Source organism: Protopterus annectens, chromosome 5.part1 (genome assembly GCF_019279795.1).
Source record: "Protopterus annectens isolate FY-2018-M chromosome 5.part1, PAN1.0, whole genome shotgun sequence".
Lineage (NCBI taxonomy): Eukaryota > Metazoa > Chordata > Ceratodontiformes > Protopteridae > Protopterus > Protopterus annectens.
This window is the reverse complement of record NC_056736.1, coordinates 636,545,720-636,567,018: the sequence shown is the minus strand read 5'-3', so window position 1 is coordinate 636,567,018 and position 21,299 is coordinate 636,545,720. Positions and strand designations below refer to the sequence as shown.

General features: G+C 44.8%; 1 protein-coding gene across 1 annotated transcript in view; it reads right to left on the bottom strand.

Annotated features, from left to right (window-relative positions):
- UBL3 (ubiquitin like 3) overlaps positions 1 to 21,299 on the bottom strand; it is an 853,162-nt gene that overhangs the window by 365,081 nt on the left and 466,782 nt on the right. The window contains exon 3 of the mRNA XM_044073254.1: positions 15,925 to 16,011. Within this exon, the coding sequence (XP_043929189.1) occupies positions 15,925 to 16,011 (87 nt within the window). The remainder of the gene's footprint in view (positions 1 to 15,924; positions 16,012 to 21,299) is intronic.

Sequence of the window (21,299 nt, the reverse complement as noted above, 5' to 3'; positions counted from 1 at the left end):
AATGCCCCCCCCACCCTATCTGGGAGGCATCTGTCGTCAGGGTAACCACTGGAGAGGGAATAACAAAGGGGCTTCCTTGATTTAGATTGGATGTCTGAAGCCACCAGCGAAGGTCCCGTTTGCATGTTTCTGTAATCATAATGGGATGATTGAGGGGAAGGTCCTGAAAGGACCATTGAGTTGACAGTAGCCACTGAAGAATCCTCATGTGCAGTCTTGCCAGAGGAACTAGAAGGACCGTGGCAGACATCGAACCTAAAACTTGTAGGACCATCCTGGCTGGGGCTTTGGATCTTGAAATCAGGGCTTGAACTTGGCCTTGTAAAGTTTGGATCCTTTCGGTAGGAAGAAAAACGCGCATCAATTTTGAGTCTATCTCTGCTCCTATGAACCTTATGCGCTGAGAGGGCAGCAAGACAGACTTTGACCAATTGAATGTAATTCCCAGGGTAGCACCCAGGGAGATGGTGGCTTTGAGGTTGTCCATTAGTAGATGCCTGGTGGTGGCAGTCAGGAGCCAGTCGTCCAGATAGGGAAACACTTGGAATCCAAGACTCCTCAGGTGAGCAGTCACTACTGCCAAACACTTGGTGAACACCCTGGGGGCTGTGGTGAGACCAAAGGGCAGTGCACAAAATTGGAAATGACTGACTCCCAGGCTGAAGCGCAGATACCTCCTGGGCCTGATGTATCGGTATGTGATAATAGGCGTCCTTGAGGTCTATGGAGCACATCCAAACATCCTTCTGCAACAACGGAGAATGGATTGTAACGTGACCATTGAATTTGGATTTTGTGGATTGGTTTAGTCTGCTGAGATCCAATATTGGTCTCAGGTCCCCTGTCTTTTGGCACTAAAAAGAACCTCGAGTAATTTCGGATCCGATCTGGTCTGTGGGGACCGGTTGGATGACTCCTTTTCTAGCAGCTTTAAAGCTTCTGCGGCTGCGATTTCCCTTTGACTGGGTGGTGGGTCCGGGATTTTTGGGCCGGGGGTGAGCATGTGAATGGGATGGTGTAACCTCCGGCAATGATCGAAGCACCCATCTGTCCTGAGTGATTGATTCCCAGGCTTTTAGGTGCTTGGCAAAACGGCACCCGACTGGCTCGAGCAGCACAGCCGGGCAATCCCTCATGAGGTGTGGGAGGCTGAAGAGCCACGAAAGGACTTGGTCTCCAGAATTGCGGGGCCCTCTGCCGCCTCTGGGACGGCGTCTCCCAGAAAAATTTCCCGTCCTCTGCCTCTGGAAGGGAATCTTCCTGCTGTTGAGGAAAAACTTACGTGATTTACGGAACCACATCTTCCTCCTCCTTTAGCCTTGGGATAAGGCCGAAAGGGAGTGGAATAACGGGCACCTCTGCAGATAAAGTTTTTCCCTCTTGCTCACAGCGGTAAGGGTGTCTTTAACCTTAGGTCCAAACAAAGAGGACCCATCAAAGGGCGTCGGCGAAGGAAGACTTGAAGGCCTCCATGAAACTGACACAAACGGAGCCAGGCTTGTCTCCGTAGAGCCACGCCTGTGCCTGCCGCTCTACCGCCGCATATGAAATGAGCCTCATGGGCCGAGTTAGAAATTGATGTAAGGATAGCCAACTGAGAGTTAACCGACTGGGCTAGCTGCTCAGGTAGGTTACCCGAGAGGAATCTGACAGCTCCTTGACCAGATCCCTCTGAAGTCTGGTAAAATGTGCCAAATAATTCAGGGACCTTAAAGTAAAGGCCGCTGAAGTCAGGGTGCGCTTCCCGTGCGGTCCATGCTCGTAGACTCCTTATTAGGAGGATGGATGGACGTTGCGTTGAAGCCTCTGCCACGTCCTGTTGTGTAGCAGATGCCACCACCATGGCATCTACAGCCACGCCTTTAGTCAGGAACTCCTTCTCGGGTGGGGCAGACAAAATTTATTAGGGCGAGAAGGGACTGGTTCCACGGTATCTGGATGTTCCCGCCCTCCGACAAACTAAATCCAGGCGCTCGTCGAAGGGCGGACACACCCAGGAGGCGGCGCGCTGAGCCCCAAAGGCCTTGAGGGGCACTGACTCATCAGCCGAGGGGTTTGGATATCCAGCCGCCTCATTGTTTGAGGATCTCTAAGATGTCTGCAAATGAGACATCTTCCGAGGACGACAGGGACCCTCCGCATCATCAAGATCAGTGTCAGATGTAATAGACTGGGGAGTCCACGTGCTTCCTCTTGCACAATCTCTTCCTTGGGGTTCCTCTGAAGACAACTCCGAAGAACCCTCAGGAGGAGGAACCCCAATGGGGGTAACCTCAGGCCCAGGGCTCCGCTGCCTACGGACAGGGAACTGCCAAAACCCAGTCTCCACGCCCAGGAAGGTGCTGGTAAAGCCGGGAGATGGCGAAGACTTGGCCAAGGCACTCCTCATAGCTCTGAAAGCCGGACCCCCAGAATCCTGGGAGTGTCCGGTCCCCGGAGCCATGATAGCAGGCGGAGTCCCGGCCGGAAGCACCGAGGGAGGCTCGGAACCCGATAGCATAGGTCCCAAACATCACCCCAGGTCCAGCCGAAGAAGTCCGTGTACCAAACTCGGACCAAGGCCGGGTTGGAAGTAAGGGTCAGAGCCGACCCTAAGATCTCCACCGGCTCCAACAGCACCTGCTCCGGCGGGCGAAGCGGTCGGAGGAGGAATAGCAATAACATGGGCATGGGCCATCGGCTCCGAAGCCAACTGGGTCGGAGCCGAAACAAATTTTGAAAGACTGGGGACTGGAACAGTCTTTGAAGCACCCTGTCTATATCCGAATCCGACATCCTCGATGACGAGAGGATACTGAACGGGTTTGAGATGGCCTCTCCAACGGCCCCAAAGGGCTAGGGGACCGGCTCGGCGACCCGATGACTATCGGCGAAGGAATACCCACTAGTTTCCATCGGTGTCGAGGAGGACTTGGCCGAGGAGGAGTCTGGCGGGCAACCTTTGTCGGCTCGAGACCAGTGGAGCCGACGAAGGTGACCCGCCTCGATGCCCCAGCCATCGGCTCTGAAGCCAGAGGAGTCGAGACTGGTGGCATCGAGGCAGACCGTTCCGCCCTCGGCTCCGAAGTCCTTGGAGCCGAAGGAGAAGCCTGCCTATGTCTTTTGGCGGTCGGATCTGACGGACTGGTAGGAGCCGACGCCCTTTTCTTTTTAGCTGGAGAAGGAGAGGATGCCAAAGCTTCTTCAAAGGAGGGTTTTATTAAACCTTTAAGAATGAGTTTATTTTTCCTCTCCTGGAGGACCCTTGAGGAAAAAGCGTGACACACACTGCATGACTCTTGTAAATGTTTTGCACCCAAACAATAAACACAGAGAGAGTGGTCGTCTGTGATTGACATCTTAAAATTACATTTGGTGCATTTTTTAAAGCCCGAAGGCCTAGGATTCTGAGACATTATAGCAAAAATGCGGTAATCCCTGACAGAAAAAACAACACTATCCAGTTGACTTTCTGATATAACTGACACTACCTAAAAATCGGTTTACAGCTGCCGATTAGGTAAACAATCCGTAACAATTAACTCAAGGGTACTTTGAAACCCTCTAAGGTTTAAGAGGGGTTGACTGACCGGGAAGGCCCTAAGATGAAGGAGGCCTGAAATCAAAATCAACGCCCAATCACACTACAAAGTTTCTCACAAAACTCCAATCACACACAAAAGGGAAGATTAGCCGTTAAAACAGCTTTTTATGACAAGAACAGCAAATTTCTGACAGAAAAAAGTTAGTAAATATACTACTCAGCTCAGCCAGCTCGAGACCACGTCTTCGCAAGTTAGCGGCAAACGAGATCTGGGGGACTGGTAGTGGTGCATCCTGGGATATAGTAAGCTCAGCCAATAAGAGACTTCGCTCTTTGGCATAAGCGTGCCGAGTCGGAGCCGAGGGATCGGCTCCGAACCCATCAGTCAGAATGTAGGCGAGATAGGATCACATAACATCTGATAGTGCATGTAGCCTGCTCTGTAACATAGGTATTTTCTGCAAGATTTCCTTATTGGGATGTGCAGGTAAGCTTCCTTTAAGTCCAATGTTGCCAACCAGGCATTTTTGCCTAGCATGGGAAGCAGATGATGAAGAGTTAGCTTTCTGAATTTTGGGATTACCAAAAAGGTGTTCAGGATAGGATGCCAAGAGATGTCTTTTCTGGTTACCAGGAAAAGTCTTGAGTAAAAACCTTGTCCACATTCCTCTGCTGGGGATGGGTTGAATAGCCCTGATACTTGGAAGAGAGAGAACCTGCTGTTGAGCCTCTGCCCACTGATATGGGGGTAGGTCCGGTCAACCATTTGGGGCTGGGTAAGGTGTGGAAGTGGAATATGTATCCTTGGGAAACTATATTTAAAACCAATCTGTCTTGGGCAATGAGTTCCCGGTTTTTTGCATGCAGGGCGATCTTGCCCCCTAAAGGAGCAGTCAAGTTGAGCAGGGCCTGGAAGGTTTAAGGTTAAGTCATTGTGACAGTTTACCATAGGGGGGTGTCTTACTACTTCCAGCTTTGGAAGTGGGAGCCCCCCACTGCTTAGGCCTGTGAGTACCTTGAGACTCTAGCCTAGGTGGTCTGCTGTTCCTGGGTTTGGACTGAGAAGGCCTGGAAGAGACAGGAAAGGACCAATTCTTAGAAAGCCAATGCCTACTAAATCTGGGAGGCTGTACTTGCAAGAAATCTAACAGTTTGCATAGATTTAGCTTTTTCCTCCATCTTTTTGAGTACTACTTCTGCTTTGTTGCCAAACAGACGGTCTTGGTTTAAGGGAGCATCCAGTAATTTAGCTTTAACATGATCTGGCAATGTTTGCTCCTTAAGCCAAACATGCCTTCTAAGAACAGACCCAGTGACAGCAGCCCTGCAAGATGCCTCTAAGGAGTCAAAACCACACTGCAAAGTATGTTTACCAGCTTGTTCAGCAGAATGCATTAAATCCTGTAATTATTTTCAGCACAGTCAGGAATCAACATAATTTTCTGTTTAAGTAATCCAATAATATGCTGCTGATACTTTAACATATGAAACTGCCAGTTTAATGCCCAAAGTAGCAGAAGTGTATACCTTCTTACCCAATCTGTCCAGGGCCCTGGAATCTCTATCAGAGGGGGGTTTTGGCAGTAGTAGCCTTAATGCCTTTGGATCCCTGTGAAATAGTCTCTGGGTCCGCAGTGGGATTCTTAAAGAGGAACTTGTGGGAGTCAGGTACTCTGTAATACCTGTCAGGTTTCCTGGGAGCCGGTGGTAAAGTGTCTAGGGCCAGGCTAGATTCCAAGAAACATCATCTACAATGTCCAGTACAAGAGGGCTAGCTAAAGGCCTGTGTTGAGGTAGGAGTAAGAATTCCCTTAGCCTCTTTTTGGAGTCAGAGGATTCCTGGCTTTCCCAGCGGAAATGCTCCTAAGAGTGTGCAAAGTTTAACCAAAAGAAAAATCTTTTATTTTTTTTTTTGGGGGGGTGGGGGAGGCAGAAGGAATAGAGTCCTCTGCATCAGAATCCTCATAGATACAGAAGGGCAAATACTGGTCATCAGAAGAAACAGAAATTTCATAATCCTGATCAAAAGAATCAGAAGGAAAATCAGTTCTAGGTCTCTTAGCGGGAGAAGGCTGGCTTCCCCTAATCAGAGTAATAAGGTCTTCAGCCATTCTTATCATTTGCTTTTTAGGCTTATGGGCCTGAACATGCGGTTTGGACATCGATTTTCTAGGCGTGGATCGAGTTTTAGGCCTTGAAGAAGATGGCGGCTGTTTGATATGCAAGTCAGTAGGCCTGAATACAACCTCAGAAGCCAGTGTCTGCACAGCGGCTCCTGACCCATCCAAGGTAGAGACATCCGCAGGTTCCATAGTCGAAGAAGCATTTCACGGCACATTGGACTCCGAATGGGTCTCAGTAGAGGCCTGCGAATCTGAAGTAGCGGGTATCAGGAGCTGCAAAAGCGTCTCACTGAGTACCGGTGAACTGGCGACTAGCTTAACGGAAGCGTCACTGGCAGCTTTGGACCTATGCAGTCTGTCTATGTTTTTTCGGAATGTCGGTAGTCGGATGGCTTACCGAAGCCACTTCTGGATAACTAAACAGAGTACTGAAATAGTTTGCAAAAATGAACAGACGACAAATAGTTCGAGGACTGAATAAGGCACAAAACTGACAGCGAGGGACGTCGTGGTCTGGGCTTAAGCAAGGAATGCAGTATGAATTAAAATTTTTATGAGGTATTTGCTTTCCACAAGTAATACAATTGTTAACTTTTACTGGCATTGGTTTAGAGCAAGAAAAGGGATACCCAACGGGGTACTTAGCTTTTTTGAAGACTTCAGTTCTGAAACTCGAAAAAGTACAGTTTTGTACCTACCATAAATGTAGATGTTCGAAGATCCACATTGCTGCAGTCCTAACACTTGGGTAGTCCGCTGTCCCAGTCGGCCCGAATACCAAAGTATATGGCTGACGTCGGTCAAGGCGCATTAGTCTGACGTCAGGGTACAAATGCGCATGACCGACGTCATATCCTCAGTCTTTTCTTGCCCCAGATGTCAGAAGACCCTAAAAAGATAAGGCCAAAACCAAAAAACACCAAACACTCCTGCACCAAATATATATACAATATATACAGATTTACAAAAGTATAACCCCACCCACACAACCACCCCTAAACACAGAGGGGAAGGAGGGAGGGTAAATTGGACTGCAGCAATGTGGATCTTCGAACATCTACATTTATGGTAGGTACAAAACTGTACTATGTTCTTCATTCCACATTGCTGCAGTCCTAACACTTGGGTAGAATCCCAAAGCAGAGGTAAGGGAGGCTGGCAAATCATAAAGAAGTAGGAGCTGTCAACATGCCCTGCAAAATAGCCGTGGCAAAACCAGCCCTAGATTTAGAGTAGAGAGGAAGGTGGTAATGCTTAGAGAAAGTATGCACTGAACTCCAAGTAGCTGCCTCCAAAATATCCTTAGTTGCCACCCCCCTTAGAAATGCTGTTGAAGTGGCAGTAGCCCTAGTGGAATGAGGCCTAATCCCAGCTGGAATCTCCTTGCCATGATGGGAATAACAAAATGCAATGCAAAACCCAATCCACTTAGAAATAGTTTGTTTTGACACAGGCTTGCCCTGAGAACTCAAAGCAAAAGAAACAAACAACTGCTGAGACTGCCTAAAATCCTTAGTCCTGCTTAAATAATAACACAACTGCCTGTGTACATCTAAAGTGTGCACAATCTTTTCCCCCTTATTTTGGGGATCTGCATAGAAAGTAGGCAAATGAATAGTTTGGTTTAAAGCCACACTAGAAACCACCTTAGGCATAAAGGAAGGATTAGTAATGATACCCTATCCTTATGGAAAATCAAAAAGGCTCAACCGCCATAAGGGCCTGCAATTCAGAAACCCTTCTTGCAGAAGTAATGGCCAACAAAAAAGCAGTCTTCCATGACAAGTATTTCAATTCAGCAGTAGCCGCAGGCTCGAAAGGTTGTAGAGTAAGTTTCTCCAACACAAAATTGAGATCCCAAGCAGGAGTAGGAGCTCTCATGGGGGTCTTATATTCTTTGCCCTCTAAGAAATTGCTTGAACAAAGGATGAGAAAACAATGGTGGGTCACAATCATAGTGAGCTGAAATTGCTGCAGCATGAATCTTTATGGAAGAGAAAGACAAACCTTTGTCCAATAACTCAGTAAGATATTGAAGAGCCACACTCAAATTAGGCTCAGAAACCTCCAAATTCTTTGCTGCACTCCAAAATAAAAATCTCTTCCATTTTTCTGCGTACACTTTCCTTGTACTAGGTCTTCTGGCTTCCATAATCACATTCAAAACTTGTTGAGGAAGTTGAGACCTGCTATGTTTCAAAACAGAATATGCCAGGCTGTTAGATGAAGAGAGTGAAGCTTGACATTGAGTAGATGACCGTCCCTCTGAGACAATAGGTGCGGAATCAAAGGTAAAGGCCATGGAGGCTTCCTTACCAGACTCCTCAGTAATGGGTACCAGTGTTGCCGAGGCCAATCTGGAGCTATTAAAATCATCCTTGGCTTGTCTTGTCTGACCTTTAGGAGTACCTTTGGAAGAAGAGGCAGAGGTGGAAAGGCATACACATGAAGATTTTTCCAACTGAAAGAAAGAGCATCCACCTTCCAAGCTGTGTGATGAAACCTTTTCGTGCAAAACTTTGGCAGCTGGTGGTTTAGTGGAGAAGCGAACAGATCTATGTCTGGAGTTCCCCATGACACTGTCAATTTCCGAAATACATGAAGATCCAGTTTCCACTCGTGGGGATCCATGATTTGCCTGCTTAACACATCTGCTAAGGAGTTCTGTGCTCCCGGCAGAAACCTTGCCTGAAGAGTTAGTTGCAAGCTGAGCGCAGTCTCCCATAAAATCATTGCTTGCCTGCACAGAGGGTAAGAATGTGTTCCCCCTTGTTTGTTGATGTACCACATGACAGTTGTGTTGTCTGTTAGAATCAACACCTGCCCTGGAAGAAGTAACTCCTTGAAAGCCATTAATGCAAACTGGACTGCTAACATCTCCTTCATGTTGATATGTAGATGCTGTAGTCTGGCAGGCCACTTGACTTGTACCCACTTTCCATTCAGATGAGCTCCCCAAGCTATGTCTGAGGCATCTGTCGTTAGAATCTGACTCGCCTCTGGCCGGGTCACAGAGAGTCCCTTGTTTAGGTGACATTCCTGAGCCCACCACAAAAATTCCTTTTGAATGCAAGGTATTATTTGAATGACAGTGTCCAAATCCTGGCAGTGCTGTGTCCATACATTTTTGAGATACCATTGCAGCTTCCTCATATGCAGTTTGGCATTGGGAAGCACCAGAATACAAGATGCCATGAACCCTAAGGCTTGAAGGACTGTCCTTGCAGTCAGCCCGGACTGAAGAGATAGTTGATGGAAGTAAAGGGAAAGATTCTTTTGTTTGTCCGGGGTTAAAAAGGCCATCTGGGTTGCTGTATTCAGTCTCACACCCAGAAAGCACATGTCTTGAGAGGGTACTAGACTGGACTTTATTTCGTTCACAGAATACCCCAGGCATCTTAGCACTGCTATCACATATTCCAAATGCTGTAAAAGGTCTTCCTTTTCTTGAGCCAGAATCAGGCAGTCGTCCAAGTAAGGATAGATTTGTATTCCTTTTAGCCTGAAGTAAGCTATCACTGGAGCCAGAACCTTTGTGAATACACTGGGCAGTAGATAAGCCAAAGGGCAATGCAGAGAACTGATAATGGGAATTCCCAGCTCAAACGCAGATACTTCCTGCAACGACTCTGATAGGTACATGAAGGTAAGCCTCCTTGAGATCTAAAGTTACCATCCAGTGATCTTTGCCCAGCAGAGGTAAAAGCTGTTGTAACGTCAACATTTTGAACTTGGGAATGTCCAGATAAGTGTTGAGGATAGATAAATCCAAAATTGGTCTCCACGTGTTCCCCTTCTTTGGTACTAGGAACAGGCGAGAATAAAATCCTAGGCCCCTTTCTGGCACAGGAACCGGCTGAATGGCCCCTATTTGGAGTAACAGAGAAATTTGCTTGTGAGCCTCTTTTCTTTGTAGCGGAGGAATGTCTGGCATGCCTTTGAAAGGAGGCAAGGTATGGAAATAAAACCTGTAACCGTGGTGAATGATATCCAATACCCATCTGTCTTGGGTAATTAAACTCCAATTTTCTTTGAAAAGTGCCAGCCTTCCTCCCAAGGTGCTGCCAGGCGAAAGCACTGGCAGCTGAAAAGGCAGGTCATTGGGTCTGTTCTGAAAGGACTGACCCCTGCCCTCACCAGAAGACTGAGCAGGTGAACTCCCGTTCTAGGCCTAAAAGAACCTTGAGCTCTGCCCTACCACGTCTAGACCTACCCCTAGACTGGGAATCATAAGCAGGATATGTCCACCCCTTAGTAGGCCAATTTCTACTAAACTTGGAGGCTGAACCTGTAAAAAATCTTTAACAGTCTGCATAGACTTAGCCTTGTCCTCCATTTTCTTTAAAACTGCTTCCACAGGCGAACCAAACAACACGTCAGACTGTAATGGAGCATCCAAAATCCTTGTCTTAACATGCTCAGCTAAATTCTGATCCCTCAGCCAGGCGTGCCTCTGAAGAACAGAACCAGTGGCAGCCACCCTCGAAGAGGCCTGCACAGCATCAAAACCACATTGCAAGGAATGCTTACCCACCTGTTCAGACACATGAACTAAATCCTGCAACTCTTTACACTCAATACCTTCCGCCAGAGCATCTACCTTAGACTTCAATTGTGAAAGGAGATAATTTTGATATTTTAACATGTGGAACTGGCAATTCAAAGCCCTCATGGCTAAAGTGGAAGAAGTATACACCTTCTTTCCCCATCTATCCAAAGCCCTTGCCTCTTTATCAGGAGGAACAGGATTTTTAACAACAGAAGCCTTAACACCTTTAGGCCCCTGAGAAACAGTTTCTGGGTCTGCCCTAGGACTCTTAAAAGATACTTATGAGCTTCAGGCACCCTATAATACCTGTCTGGTTTAACTGGGGCAGGAGGCAAAGAATCAGGGTTCAGGGAAGCCTCTGCAAAACATCTTCCACCACATCCAGAACAGGAGGTATAGCTAAAGGCCTATGCTGGGGTAAAACAAAATTCCCTAAGCCTCTTCCTGGAATCAGAGAAATCTTGACCTTCCCATTTAAAATGCTCCCTCATGGAATGAAGAGTCTCTGAAAAGAAAAATCCTCAGGAGGAGAAGCCGAAGGAGTAGAATCATCCACATCAGAATCAGAATAAGGAGGATACTCCTGCAAGTCTTCAGCCGAAGACTCAGAAGCCTCGAACACTGCTCAAAACTCTCCAGCTCAGGTTCCACCCTAGGCCTCTTATCAGGAGGGGGCATAGAACCTCTAATCATAGTAATCAAATCTTCTGCCATTTTAAGCATATGTTTCTTAGGCAAAGATCCTGAAGAACTAGGAGAGACCCCACTGAAGCTAAACCTGGCCTGCCTCTCAAAGAAGCCTTGGAAACAGAAGGGAGGGCCTAACCACCTTAGGAAGAGAGGGGAGAACAGCCACCTGAGAAGCCCCTTCAGCCTGGCCTACCTCCTGAGAGGACACATCTTGTAACAGTAAAGTCTCTCCCTGAGACTCCAAAGAAACTTCAGGCAGAACCACGGCTCCACTGAGCCTTCTAAAGAACCGGCGTCCGGGGGGCGGTTCTTCCAACCTAAACTTTGCTGCTTTGTCCTTGCGCTTTTTGGCCGAAGCGGGCCGGAGTATCCGGCGGCATTTTATAATTACAACGCTTCCCAAAACTAACCTGGCACAGTCTAATCTTCTCTTTATAGTGCGTTTGTTAAATCTAGCACAAGAGCGACATCCAACAACGTCGTGCTCAGGCCCTAAACAAGGTATACACAAGGTATGGTAATCCCTATGAGGTATCTGTTTCCCACAAGAAATACAGTTATTCACTTTTTCTGACATCCGGTTAAATACTGAGGCAAGAAAAACCAAAATATTCTAGCGGGTACTTAGCCAACTTTGATTCGGTCTGAAACTCCGACTTCAGAAAATTTCAGAACGCCAACCTGCACTCGCAAAACTGCTTCTGCATCGGACCATGCGGCAAAAAAGACTGAGGATATGGCGTCGGTCATGCGCATTTGTACCCTGACGTCCTGACGTCAGACTAATGCGCCGTGACCGACGTCAGCCATATACTTTGGTATTCGGGCCGACTGGGACAGCGGACTACCCAAGTGTTAGGACTGCAGCAATGTGGAATGAAGAACATTGAAAATTTCAGGAGTCGGCCGACCAGCACTTGTGAACTGCTTCGAGCACCGCAAGGCAAGAAAGACTGATGTAATGGCATTGACTGCATGCTTTATACCTGACTATCTGACGTCATGGAAGAAGAGACAGCACCGACGCAGGACCCAAGACTTTGATAATCAGGCTGGCTGAGGGCTACCTGCAAGCAGATAACCCAAATGTAATGACTGCAACAGTGAAACACGAAGAACATCTACAAATTAGTCTTGTTGCAGGTAACAATAACACCAGACCCCCCTAGCAGCAACTAGACTCAAAAATTTCACCAAGACCAATCACAACCTCTTACATGATGGCAAAGAGCTTCATAGCCCCTCCCCTCACTGATGGAGAGGTTACCTATGCTGGGATATAGAGTAGAGAGTTGATTATCCAAACTAATTGTGACCTAGGGTAGCTCGGATAATCAAACTGTTCAATTAAACAAATAATTGAACCAGATAAAAAAATGTAATTTACAGTAATATTGTATAAAATAAATATATACATCATGTGCATTTCTTTTTGGTAGTTTATCAACAGAGGGAGAGAAAAAAAAACTAGCAGGATATATGTATGACGTGTGTGCCTTTATATGACAAAAAATGTGCTCCTTTTCTACCTCCTGTGTCATGCCTTATTATAAAAAAAGGTTGGGAACAACTTTGTTCCAAGACTAAGGTGTTATACATGTTAACTGCAGAGGACTTCATACTCATATTCATGCCACATTTTCAGTTACCCTTATATTTAACAGCATTTTCCTACTGCTTTTTCCTGGCAGGAGACCCGCACATAATTTTACATGAAAACAACCTGTTACGCTACTGGTTAGCAGAAATTTAACCAGTATGCACAGAAGTCTACTAATCTGGCCAACAAATTGTATGGAATATTTAACATCCAAATGAACAACTATCAGGAACAGGTAGGTGAAACTAGTGATATGTCCCAAAGATATCAGCGGCTTAACAGGGAAGAGATCAACTAGTGTTGTACTACAGCACCAGTACTCTAACATGAATTTAAAAACCTAAAAAGGAACCAGAAACAAAAGCTCTTGGATCTTCCTGTAAATGCATCAGTTAGATGTGTCATACATAGACAACTACTTAAAAAAATAAGTTATGCAACTCAGCTTTTATAACTTTACTGCCACAGCTCTTCAGTCGGTATCTTGGCCTTCTGCAGTCAAATGGTAAGAAAAGCTTCTCAGACTCTCCTATTGTTGCGGCACATTTTAACTCATTCATTTAACATACCTCTCACTCTATGCTATAACATACATTAGAATTACACACAGTCTCACACACATACACACTTGTAATGAAGGTGGAAGCAGCAACGAACGGAACGTTAAATTCTGAGTGGTAGGAAGTACAGGTGAAGTAGCAATAAATGTTAAATTCCACGTGCATGTACAAACACAACTCTTAAAAAGGCTGTGTTCAGATAACGGACATTTTGGATGGTCGACGCTCAGATAATAGACGCTCTACTGTACAGTAATGCATTATACGAGCATCTATACAATTGTATCAACTCTGCTGTACCTGATAGGACCAAAGCAACATCCTCAAGAAGAACAAACCCACCTGGTGGACATCAGCCATTAACAAGCTATAAAGAGAAAAACTGCTGTCTAAGAGTAGGAGGTTATGGTGTGAAGCCTGGAAGCACTCCCTCCTCAACTTAAATAGGTAAATAAGACATCTTTTAAAGTCCTCTAAAGCTACTTAGTTATCCAAATTAGCATCACTAGCTAAGGAAAACCATAAGGCATTCTTTAGCTACATCTGAAACCTCAAAGAAAAAAAACAGATTTGCGAAGAACTTGTAGTAATGGTACTACATATACAGAACCAGTAGATATAGCCAACCTGCTGGCTGACAGGTTCAGTGCAAAAATCACTCCCCTGTCCCATATAACAAAACATCCCTACCACCTGTTCCCCACTTATTATCTCCAAGAAAAATGTCTTAAGCGCCCTCTCCAAGGCTGCGTTCTCAATGAATTAAAACAGGAATTAGCAACACTGCTGGGTACCTTGTTCAACCACAGCCTTAGCACGAGTGTCATTCCTGCTGGATGAAGAACAGAGAGAGTCATCCATTTGCATAAAGGGGGTGCATCCACGGACCCCAGGATCTAAAGACCCATATGCCTAACCAGCCTTATCTGTAAGGCCACAAAGCGTATAGTCATCGAACTTGTCAACAAAGATGGGTATTATACAAACACTTGACCCTATCCAGTTTGGCTTCGTCAAAGGGAAATTGTGCCTGTTAAACTTGGTGGACTTCCGAGACAGTCACCAAAGCCCCTGAAGAAGGTAAAACTGTGCATATGACCTACTTGGACTTAGCCAAGGCCTCTGGCACCATCCCAGACTCAGGCATTACTAATGAACTCACCCAGCTGGGTATCAACCCATATACCATCAAGGTGGGTTGCAAACTGGCTCACCAATAGAACTCATATAGTCAAAATAATCTTCCTCTTCCAGCAGACCAGTAACGAGTTGTGTACCGCAGGGGTCTGTTCTGGGGCCCCTACTGTTTGGAATATAGTTCTCTGAAGTACTGGCCAAAACTGAAGGACTGTGGCTGACAAAGACTGCCGATGAGTACAAACTAGGAGCTGTCATTCAGTCCCCTAACAATGTCAATATTCTGCAAGAATGACTTACACAGACTAATGACTGGTGCCAAAGTCCTGGACTTGCAGTCAGTGCAAAAAAATGCATCATCATCCCCTTCAACAAGGGTAATGTTCCTGCAAACTACTCCATAAATAGCAATACCTTAAGCATGCAATCACTGGTGAGAGACCTGGACATGCATGTTGATAGCAACCTTACTTTTGATCACCATGTCACCACAGTAGTAAGAAGGGCATTCTATGTTGCTCAACTCATAAGTAAGGGCATTTCCCTAACAAAAAAAGGTTATAACCCCCCTGTACTCTTCCCTCATTAGTCCAGTACTCCCCCCTTTGGTATGTACCTTAATGGAAATATTACATATTCACAAGTCAAACAATGCACGTGTCACATGCTCAAGGGATCTTAACCTGGTATGTGACACCAAAAGAACTTGCTGGAGGGACAGATTTATCTCGCAGAGGTTACCTAATTTCTGGAACAGACTTCCAAACCGTGTTAAGCAGAGACCCTCACTGACCCTTATTTAGGCGCAAGTTGGATGACTGGATGGGAAACAGTAAATTCCGGGTTTCACCTGTGCCCTTTTTCGATATGGGTAATAGGTGCTGATTTAGTGTCTACCCGTTAACAGACACTCTTGGGAACAAGGGTTATTGGCTAGGATTGTAAGGTCTCTAGGGGTATTAGCTTAGTAATCTCCTATGATCCTATGATTCTAAAGAAAGTTAAGATCTTGCACCAACCATTTAGTAAGTATCATGGCAAAAACTGCTGGGTACTACATCTCTAAACCAGAAAGTAATGAGCCAAGATTAATCCAAAACCTGCAGCAAAACAGTTGTCAGAAGCCAGCAGCAGAAGAGATCGGGGGAAGGGAAACTACAGAAGTTGGAAGAAGAAGGCTTCTTATATAACCCAGACTTGGGTTCAGACAGAACTTAAACTGTACTCATCAATCCGGTGTTTCTCATACAGGCTAAGGAAATGTAACCATCACTTTGAGCAGTACACCACTTGCAGATGTACTCCTAGGACCTTCTGGCTAAAGTGCGTAATGACAAAACTAAAAGCCATCCAATAAAGAGGACTCCATGCTAGTACATGGAGAAAAAGGTGCTACTGATTTATTCACTGACTACCCAAGTTACACTAACTGACCTTATGAATTCCCACATAGGCTGTGGCGGTGGTAAAGATACACCCTTAAGACTGCAGGAAAAACATATTGGCAAACTGCAACTAGGCTAAAAAGTTACTACTGTATGCACTATCCTCTGAAAATGCCTCTTCAAATAAAAAGACAAGGTGCACACCTGAAACATTTGTCCAATACTAAACTGTATTTAAACAACTATCTGAAAAGTTAAATTTCAGATGCACAGAACACAACAATAAAAACAATTAATACACATTTTAAATACAACTGATTCTTATTCTTCTACAGTTCAAAAACAAAATCGATTTACCTCCTAATGTTACATTGCCATGCAGAAATCTTCCTTGATATATAAGACGAAGAATGTTTGGACTGCTGACCTGTTCTTCTTCCCAGTCTGAAATGATACAAAGCAGATTTGTTTTTAGACAGAACTGGTGATTAAATCTGCTACTAAAGGCATGAAGTTTTTTTTATTATTATTATTATTGTTTTCTTCTAGATGAATAAGACTTGAACTAAAACCACAATGAGATCTTTATTACAAAAGGGGTCTTAAAAATCGTGTGAGCATCACAGAACTGGAACGAGAAGCGACAACCAAATATTAAAATGTTTACTTCTTTGGAAATAGATGCAAATTAGTTGGTACCTTTATAAAACTCTTACATAATCAGTATGACACATTTCAGAGTAGCAGAACACTTACACAACTCACCTCTTTTGATGTCATTTGAGGTACGCCTTCTAAAGTAATGCAAAACATGCTGCTAAACATCAACAAACTCTACAGTGCAATGCTGTTTAGTTTTATGCTTGGTGACTAAATCTCACTTTAGCTATGCTTTCCATAACAATACACAGAAAAGTACAGTTTTGTACCTACCATAAATGAATCTGTAATGGGACAGTTCATCTTTGGACCCATTAGGCGTGTGTCTTAGGTAATAGGATGCTCTGCAGATAAAATCCAGACACCCAGTTTTCCATAACACAATGTAGTCTACTTCCTTTTCTGATATTCAGTGAGAAAGTGAAGCAGAAAACAAACATCAAAAGAAATACAAGAAAAGTAGACTATGCAAAGGTGAGGATTAAGGAAGATTACATACCAGGTCTGCTCTTAAATAGTACTATTATGGTATCAACACAATGTCTTGTAAGAGTCCAGCTTTAAAATCATTAAGAGTCAGTCTTCTGGATGACTACCCTCACTGAGCAATATATTCGAGAAAGCTGCCACAAAAGATACAGACCAGAAATGATATCACACTACACCCTGAAGAATTTAGTAGGGAAGATAAGTTGCTGGCAAAATGTCATCTGACATCCAAGAAATTTAGGACAGAGTGCCAAAAGCTCAGGCTCCTTTTGTCCTCTTGCATTAAAATCTACAAATTGCTCACAACTAAACACCTTAAGTTTAAATCCTGACAACTCCAGATATCATGCAGTGGCAAATACAGTCATTCTAGTATAATAAAATGGAACAACATCCTTGCCATTACAGCTGGTTTAAGCACCTCAACCAAATCCAAATGAGGAAGAATACTACTGCTTTTGGTCACATGTCACTCTACTGCAAATACCAAGTCCCCAAAATAACACTTGACATTGAGATTGTAATACAGATATGGTCTCACATGACAGCAATTCTTAGAATACACCACATTATAGGCCAGGTAATGGTGCCCTGTAACATCAGTAAGTGTCATCTCCTGACAAGACATTCTGGAAAAGAATTTTACCCTTTTACATAAGTGTCCATACGGGAAAAAACTGCCTAAAATCCTTAGTCCTGCTTAAATAATAACGCAATTGCCTGTGTACATCTAAAGTGTGCAAAATCTTTTCCCCTTTATTTTGGGGTCTGCATAAAAGTAGGCAAATGAATAGTTTGGTTTAAAGCCACACTAGAAACCACCTTAGGCATAAAGGAAGGATTAGTACGTAATGATACCCTATCCTTATGGAAAATCAAAAAGGGCTCTACTGCCATAAGGGCCTGCAACTCAGACACCCTTCTTGCAGAAGTAATAGCCAACAGAAAAGCAGTCTTCCATGACAAGTATTTCAATTCAGCAGTAGCCGCAGGCTCAAAAGGTTGTAGAGTAAGTTTTCCAACACAAAATTGAGATCCCAAGCAGGAGTAGGAGCTCACGTGGGGTCTTATATTCTTTGCCCCTCTAAGAAACTGCTTGAACAAAGGATGCGAAAACAATGGTGGGTCACCATCATAGTGAGCTGAAATTGCTGCAGCATGAATCTTAATGGAAGAGAAGGACAAACCCTTGTCCAATAACTCAGTAAGATATTGAAGAGCCACACTCAAATTAGGCTCAGAAATCTCCAAATTCTTTGCTGTACTCCAAAATAAAATCTTCCATTTTTCATGTACACTTTCCTTGTACTAGGTCTTCTGGCTTCCATAATCACATTTAAAACTTGTTGAGGAAGTTGAGACCTGCTGTGTTTCAACACAGAATATGCCAGGCTGTTAGATGAAGAGAGTGAAGCTTGACATTGAGCAGATGACCGTCCTTCTGAGATAACAGATGAGGAATCAGAGGTAAAGGCCATGGAGGCTTCTTTACCAGACTCCGTAGTAGTGGGTACCAGTGTTGCCGAGGCCAATCTGGAGCTATCAAAATCATCCTTGGCCTGTCTTGTCTGACCTTAATAGTACCTTTGGAAGAAGAGGCAGAGGTGGAAAGGCATACACATGAAGGTTTTTCCAACTGAAAGACAGAGCATCCACTTTCCAAGCGGTGTGATGAAACCCCTTTGTGCAAAACTTTGGCAGCTGGTGGTTTAGTGGAGAAGCGAACAGATCTATGTCTGGAGTTCCCCATGACACTGTCAATTTCTGAAATACATGAAGATCCAGTTTCCACCGTGGGGATCCATGATTTGTCTGCTTAACACATCTGCTAAGGAGTTCTGTGCTCCGGCAGAAACCTTGCCTGAAGAGTTAGTTGCAAGCTTAGCGCAGTCTCCCATAAAATCATTGCTTGCCTGCATAGAGGATAAGAATGTGTTCCCCCTTGCTTGTTGATGTACCACATGACAGTTGTGTTGTCTGTTAGAATCAACACCTGCCCTGGAAGAAGTAACTCCTTGAAAGCCATTAATGCAAACTGGACTGCTAACATCTCCTTCATGTTGATATGTAGATGCTGTAGTCTGGCAGACCACTTGTCTTGTATCCACTTTCCATTTAGATGAGCTCCCCAAGCAATATCCGAGGCATCTGTCGTTAAAATCTGACTGGCCTCTGGCCGGGTCACAGAGAGTCCCTTGTTTAGGTGACATTCCTGAGCCCACCACAAAAATTCTTTTTGAAGGCAAGGTATTATTTGAATGACAGTGTCCAAATCCTGGCAGTGCTGTGTCCATACATTTTTGAGATACCATTGTAGCTTCCTCATATGTAGTTTGGCATTGGGAAGCACCAGAATACAAGATGCCATGAACCCTAATGCTTGAAGGACTGTCCTTGCAGTCAGCACGGACTGATGAGATAGTTGATGGAAGTAAAGTGATAGACTCTTTTGTTTGTCCGGGGTTAAAAAGGCCATCTGGGCTGCTGTATTCAGTCTCACACCCAGAAAGCACATGTCTTGAGAGGGTACTAGACTGGACTTTATTTCGTTCACAGAATAACCTAGGCATCTTAGCACTGCTATAACATATTCCAGATGCTGTAGAAGGTCTTCCTTTTCTTGAGCCAGAATCAGGCAGTCGTCCAAGTAAGGATAGATTTGAATTCCTTGCAGCCTGAAGTAAGCTATCACTGGAGCCAGAACCTTTGTGAATACTCTGGGCAGTAGATAAGCCAAAGGGCAATGCAGAGAACTGATAATGAGAATTTCCAGCTCGAAACCGCAGATACTTCCTGCAACCTAGCCTTATAGGCACATGAAGGTAAGCTTCCTTGAGATCTAAAGTTACCATCCAGTGATCTTTGCCCAGCAGAGGTAAAAGCTGTTGTAACGTCAACATCTTGAACTTGGGAATGTCCAGATAAGTGTTGAGGAGAGATAAATCCAAAACTGGTCTCCACGTGTTCCCCTTCTTTGGTACTAGGAACAGGCGAGAATAAAATCCTAGGCCCCTTTCTGATACAGGAACTGGCTGAATGGCCCCATCTGGAGTAACTGAGAAATTTGCTTGTGAGCCTCTTTTCTTTGTGGAGGAGGAACGTCTGGCATGCCTTTGAAAGAAGGCATTGTATGGAAATAAAACCTGTAACCGTGGTGAATGATATCCAACACCCATCTGTCTTGAGTAATTAAATCCCAATTTTCTTTGAAAAGACACAGTCTTCCTCCCAAAGGAGCTACCAGACGAGAATCTACTGGCAGCTGAAAAGGCAGGTCATTGGGTCTGTTTACGAAAGGACTGACCCCTGCCCTCACCAGAAGTCTGAGCAGGTGAACTTCCTGTTCTAGGCCTAAAGAACCTTGAGCTCTGCCCCTACCACGTCCAGACCTACCCCTAGACTGGGAATCATAAGCAGGATATGTCCACCCTTAGCAGGCCAATTTCTACTAAACTTCGGTGGCTGAACCTGCAAAAATCTTTAACAGTTTGCATAGACTTAGCTTTGTCTTCCATTTTCTTTAAAACTGCTTCCACAGGCGAACCAAACAACACATCAGACTGTAAAGGAGCATCCAAAATCCTTGTTTTAACATGCTCAGCTAAATTCTGATCCCTCAACCAGGCATGCCTGCGAAGAACAGAACTAGTGGCAGCCACCCTCGAGGAGGCCTGTACAGCATCAAAACCACATTGCAAAGAATGCTTACCTACTTGTTCAGACACATGAACTAAATCTAGCAACTCTTTACACTCAATACCTTCCGCTAAAGCATCTACCTTAGATTTCAATTGTGAAAGGAGATAATTTTGATATTTTAGCATGTGAAACTGACAATTCAACGCCTCATGGCTAGAGTGGAAGAAGTATACACTTTCTTTCCCCACCTATCCAAAGCCCTTGCCTCTTTATCAGTGGGAACAGGATTTTAACCACAGAGGCCTTAACACCTTTAGGCCCCTGAGAAACAGTTTCTGGGTCCGCCCTAGGACTCTTAAACAAATACTTATGAGCTTCGGGCACCCTATAGTACCTATCAGGTTTAACAGGAGCAGGAGGCAAAGAGTCAGGGTTTAGGGAAGCCTCTGCAAAAACATCTTCCACCACATTCAACACAGGAGGTATAGCTAAGGGCCTATGCTGGGGTAAAAATAAGAATTCCCTAAGCCTTTTCCTGGAATCAGAGTAATCTTGGCCTTCCCATTTAAAGTGTTCTCTCATGGAATGCAGAGTCTCTGAAAATGAGAAATCCTCAGGAGGAGAAGCTGTAGGAGTGGAATCATCCACATCAGAATCAGAATAAGGAGGAAACTCCTGCAAATCTTCCGCAGAAGACTCTGAAGCCTCTGAATACTGTTCCAAACACTCAAACTCAGGTTCCACCCTAGGCCTCTTATCAGGAGGGGGCATAGAACCTCTAATCATAGTAATCAAATCTTCTGCCATTTTAAGCATATGTTTCTTAGGCACAGAACCTGAAGTGGTAGGAGAAGCCCCCACTGAAGCTAAACTTGGCCTACCTCCCAAAGAAGTTTTGGCAACAGAAGGAGAGGCTCTAACTACCTTGGGAAGAGAGGGAAGAA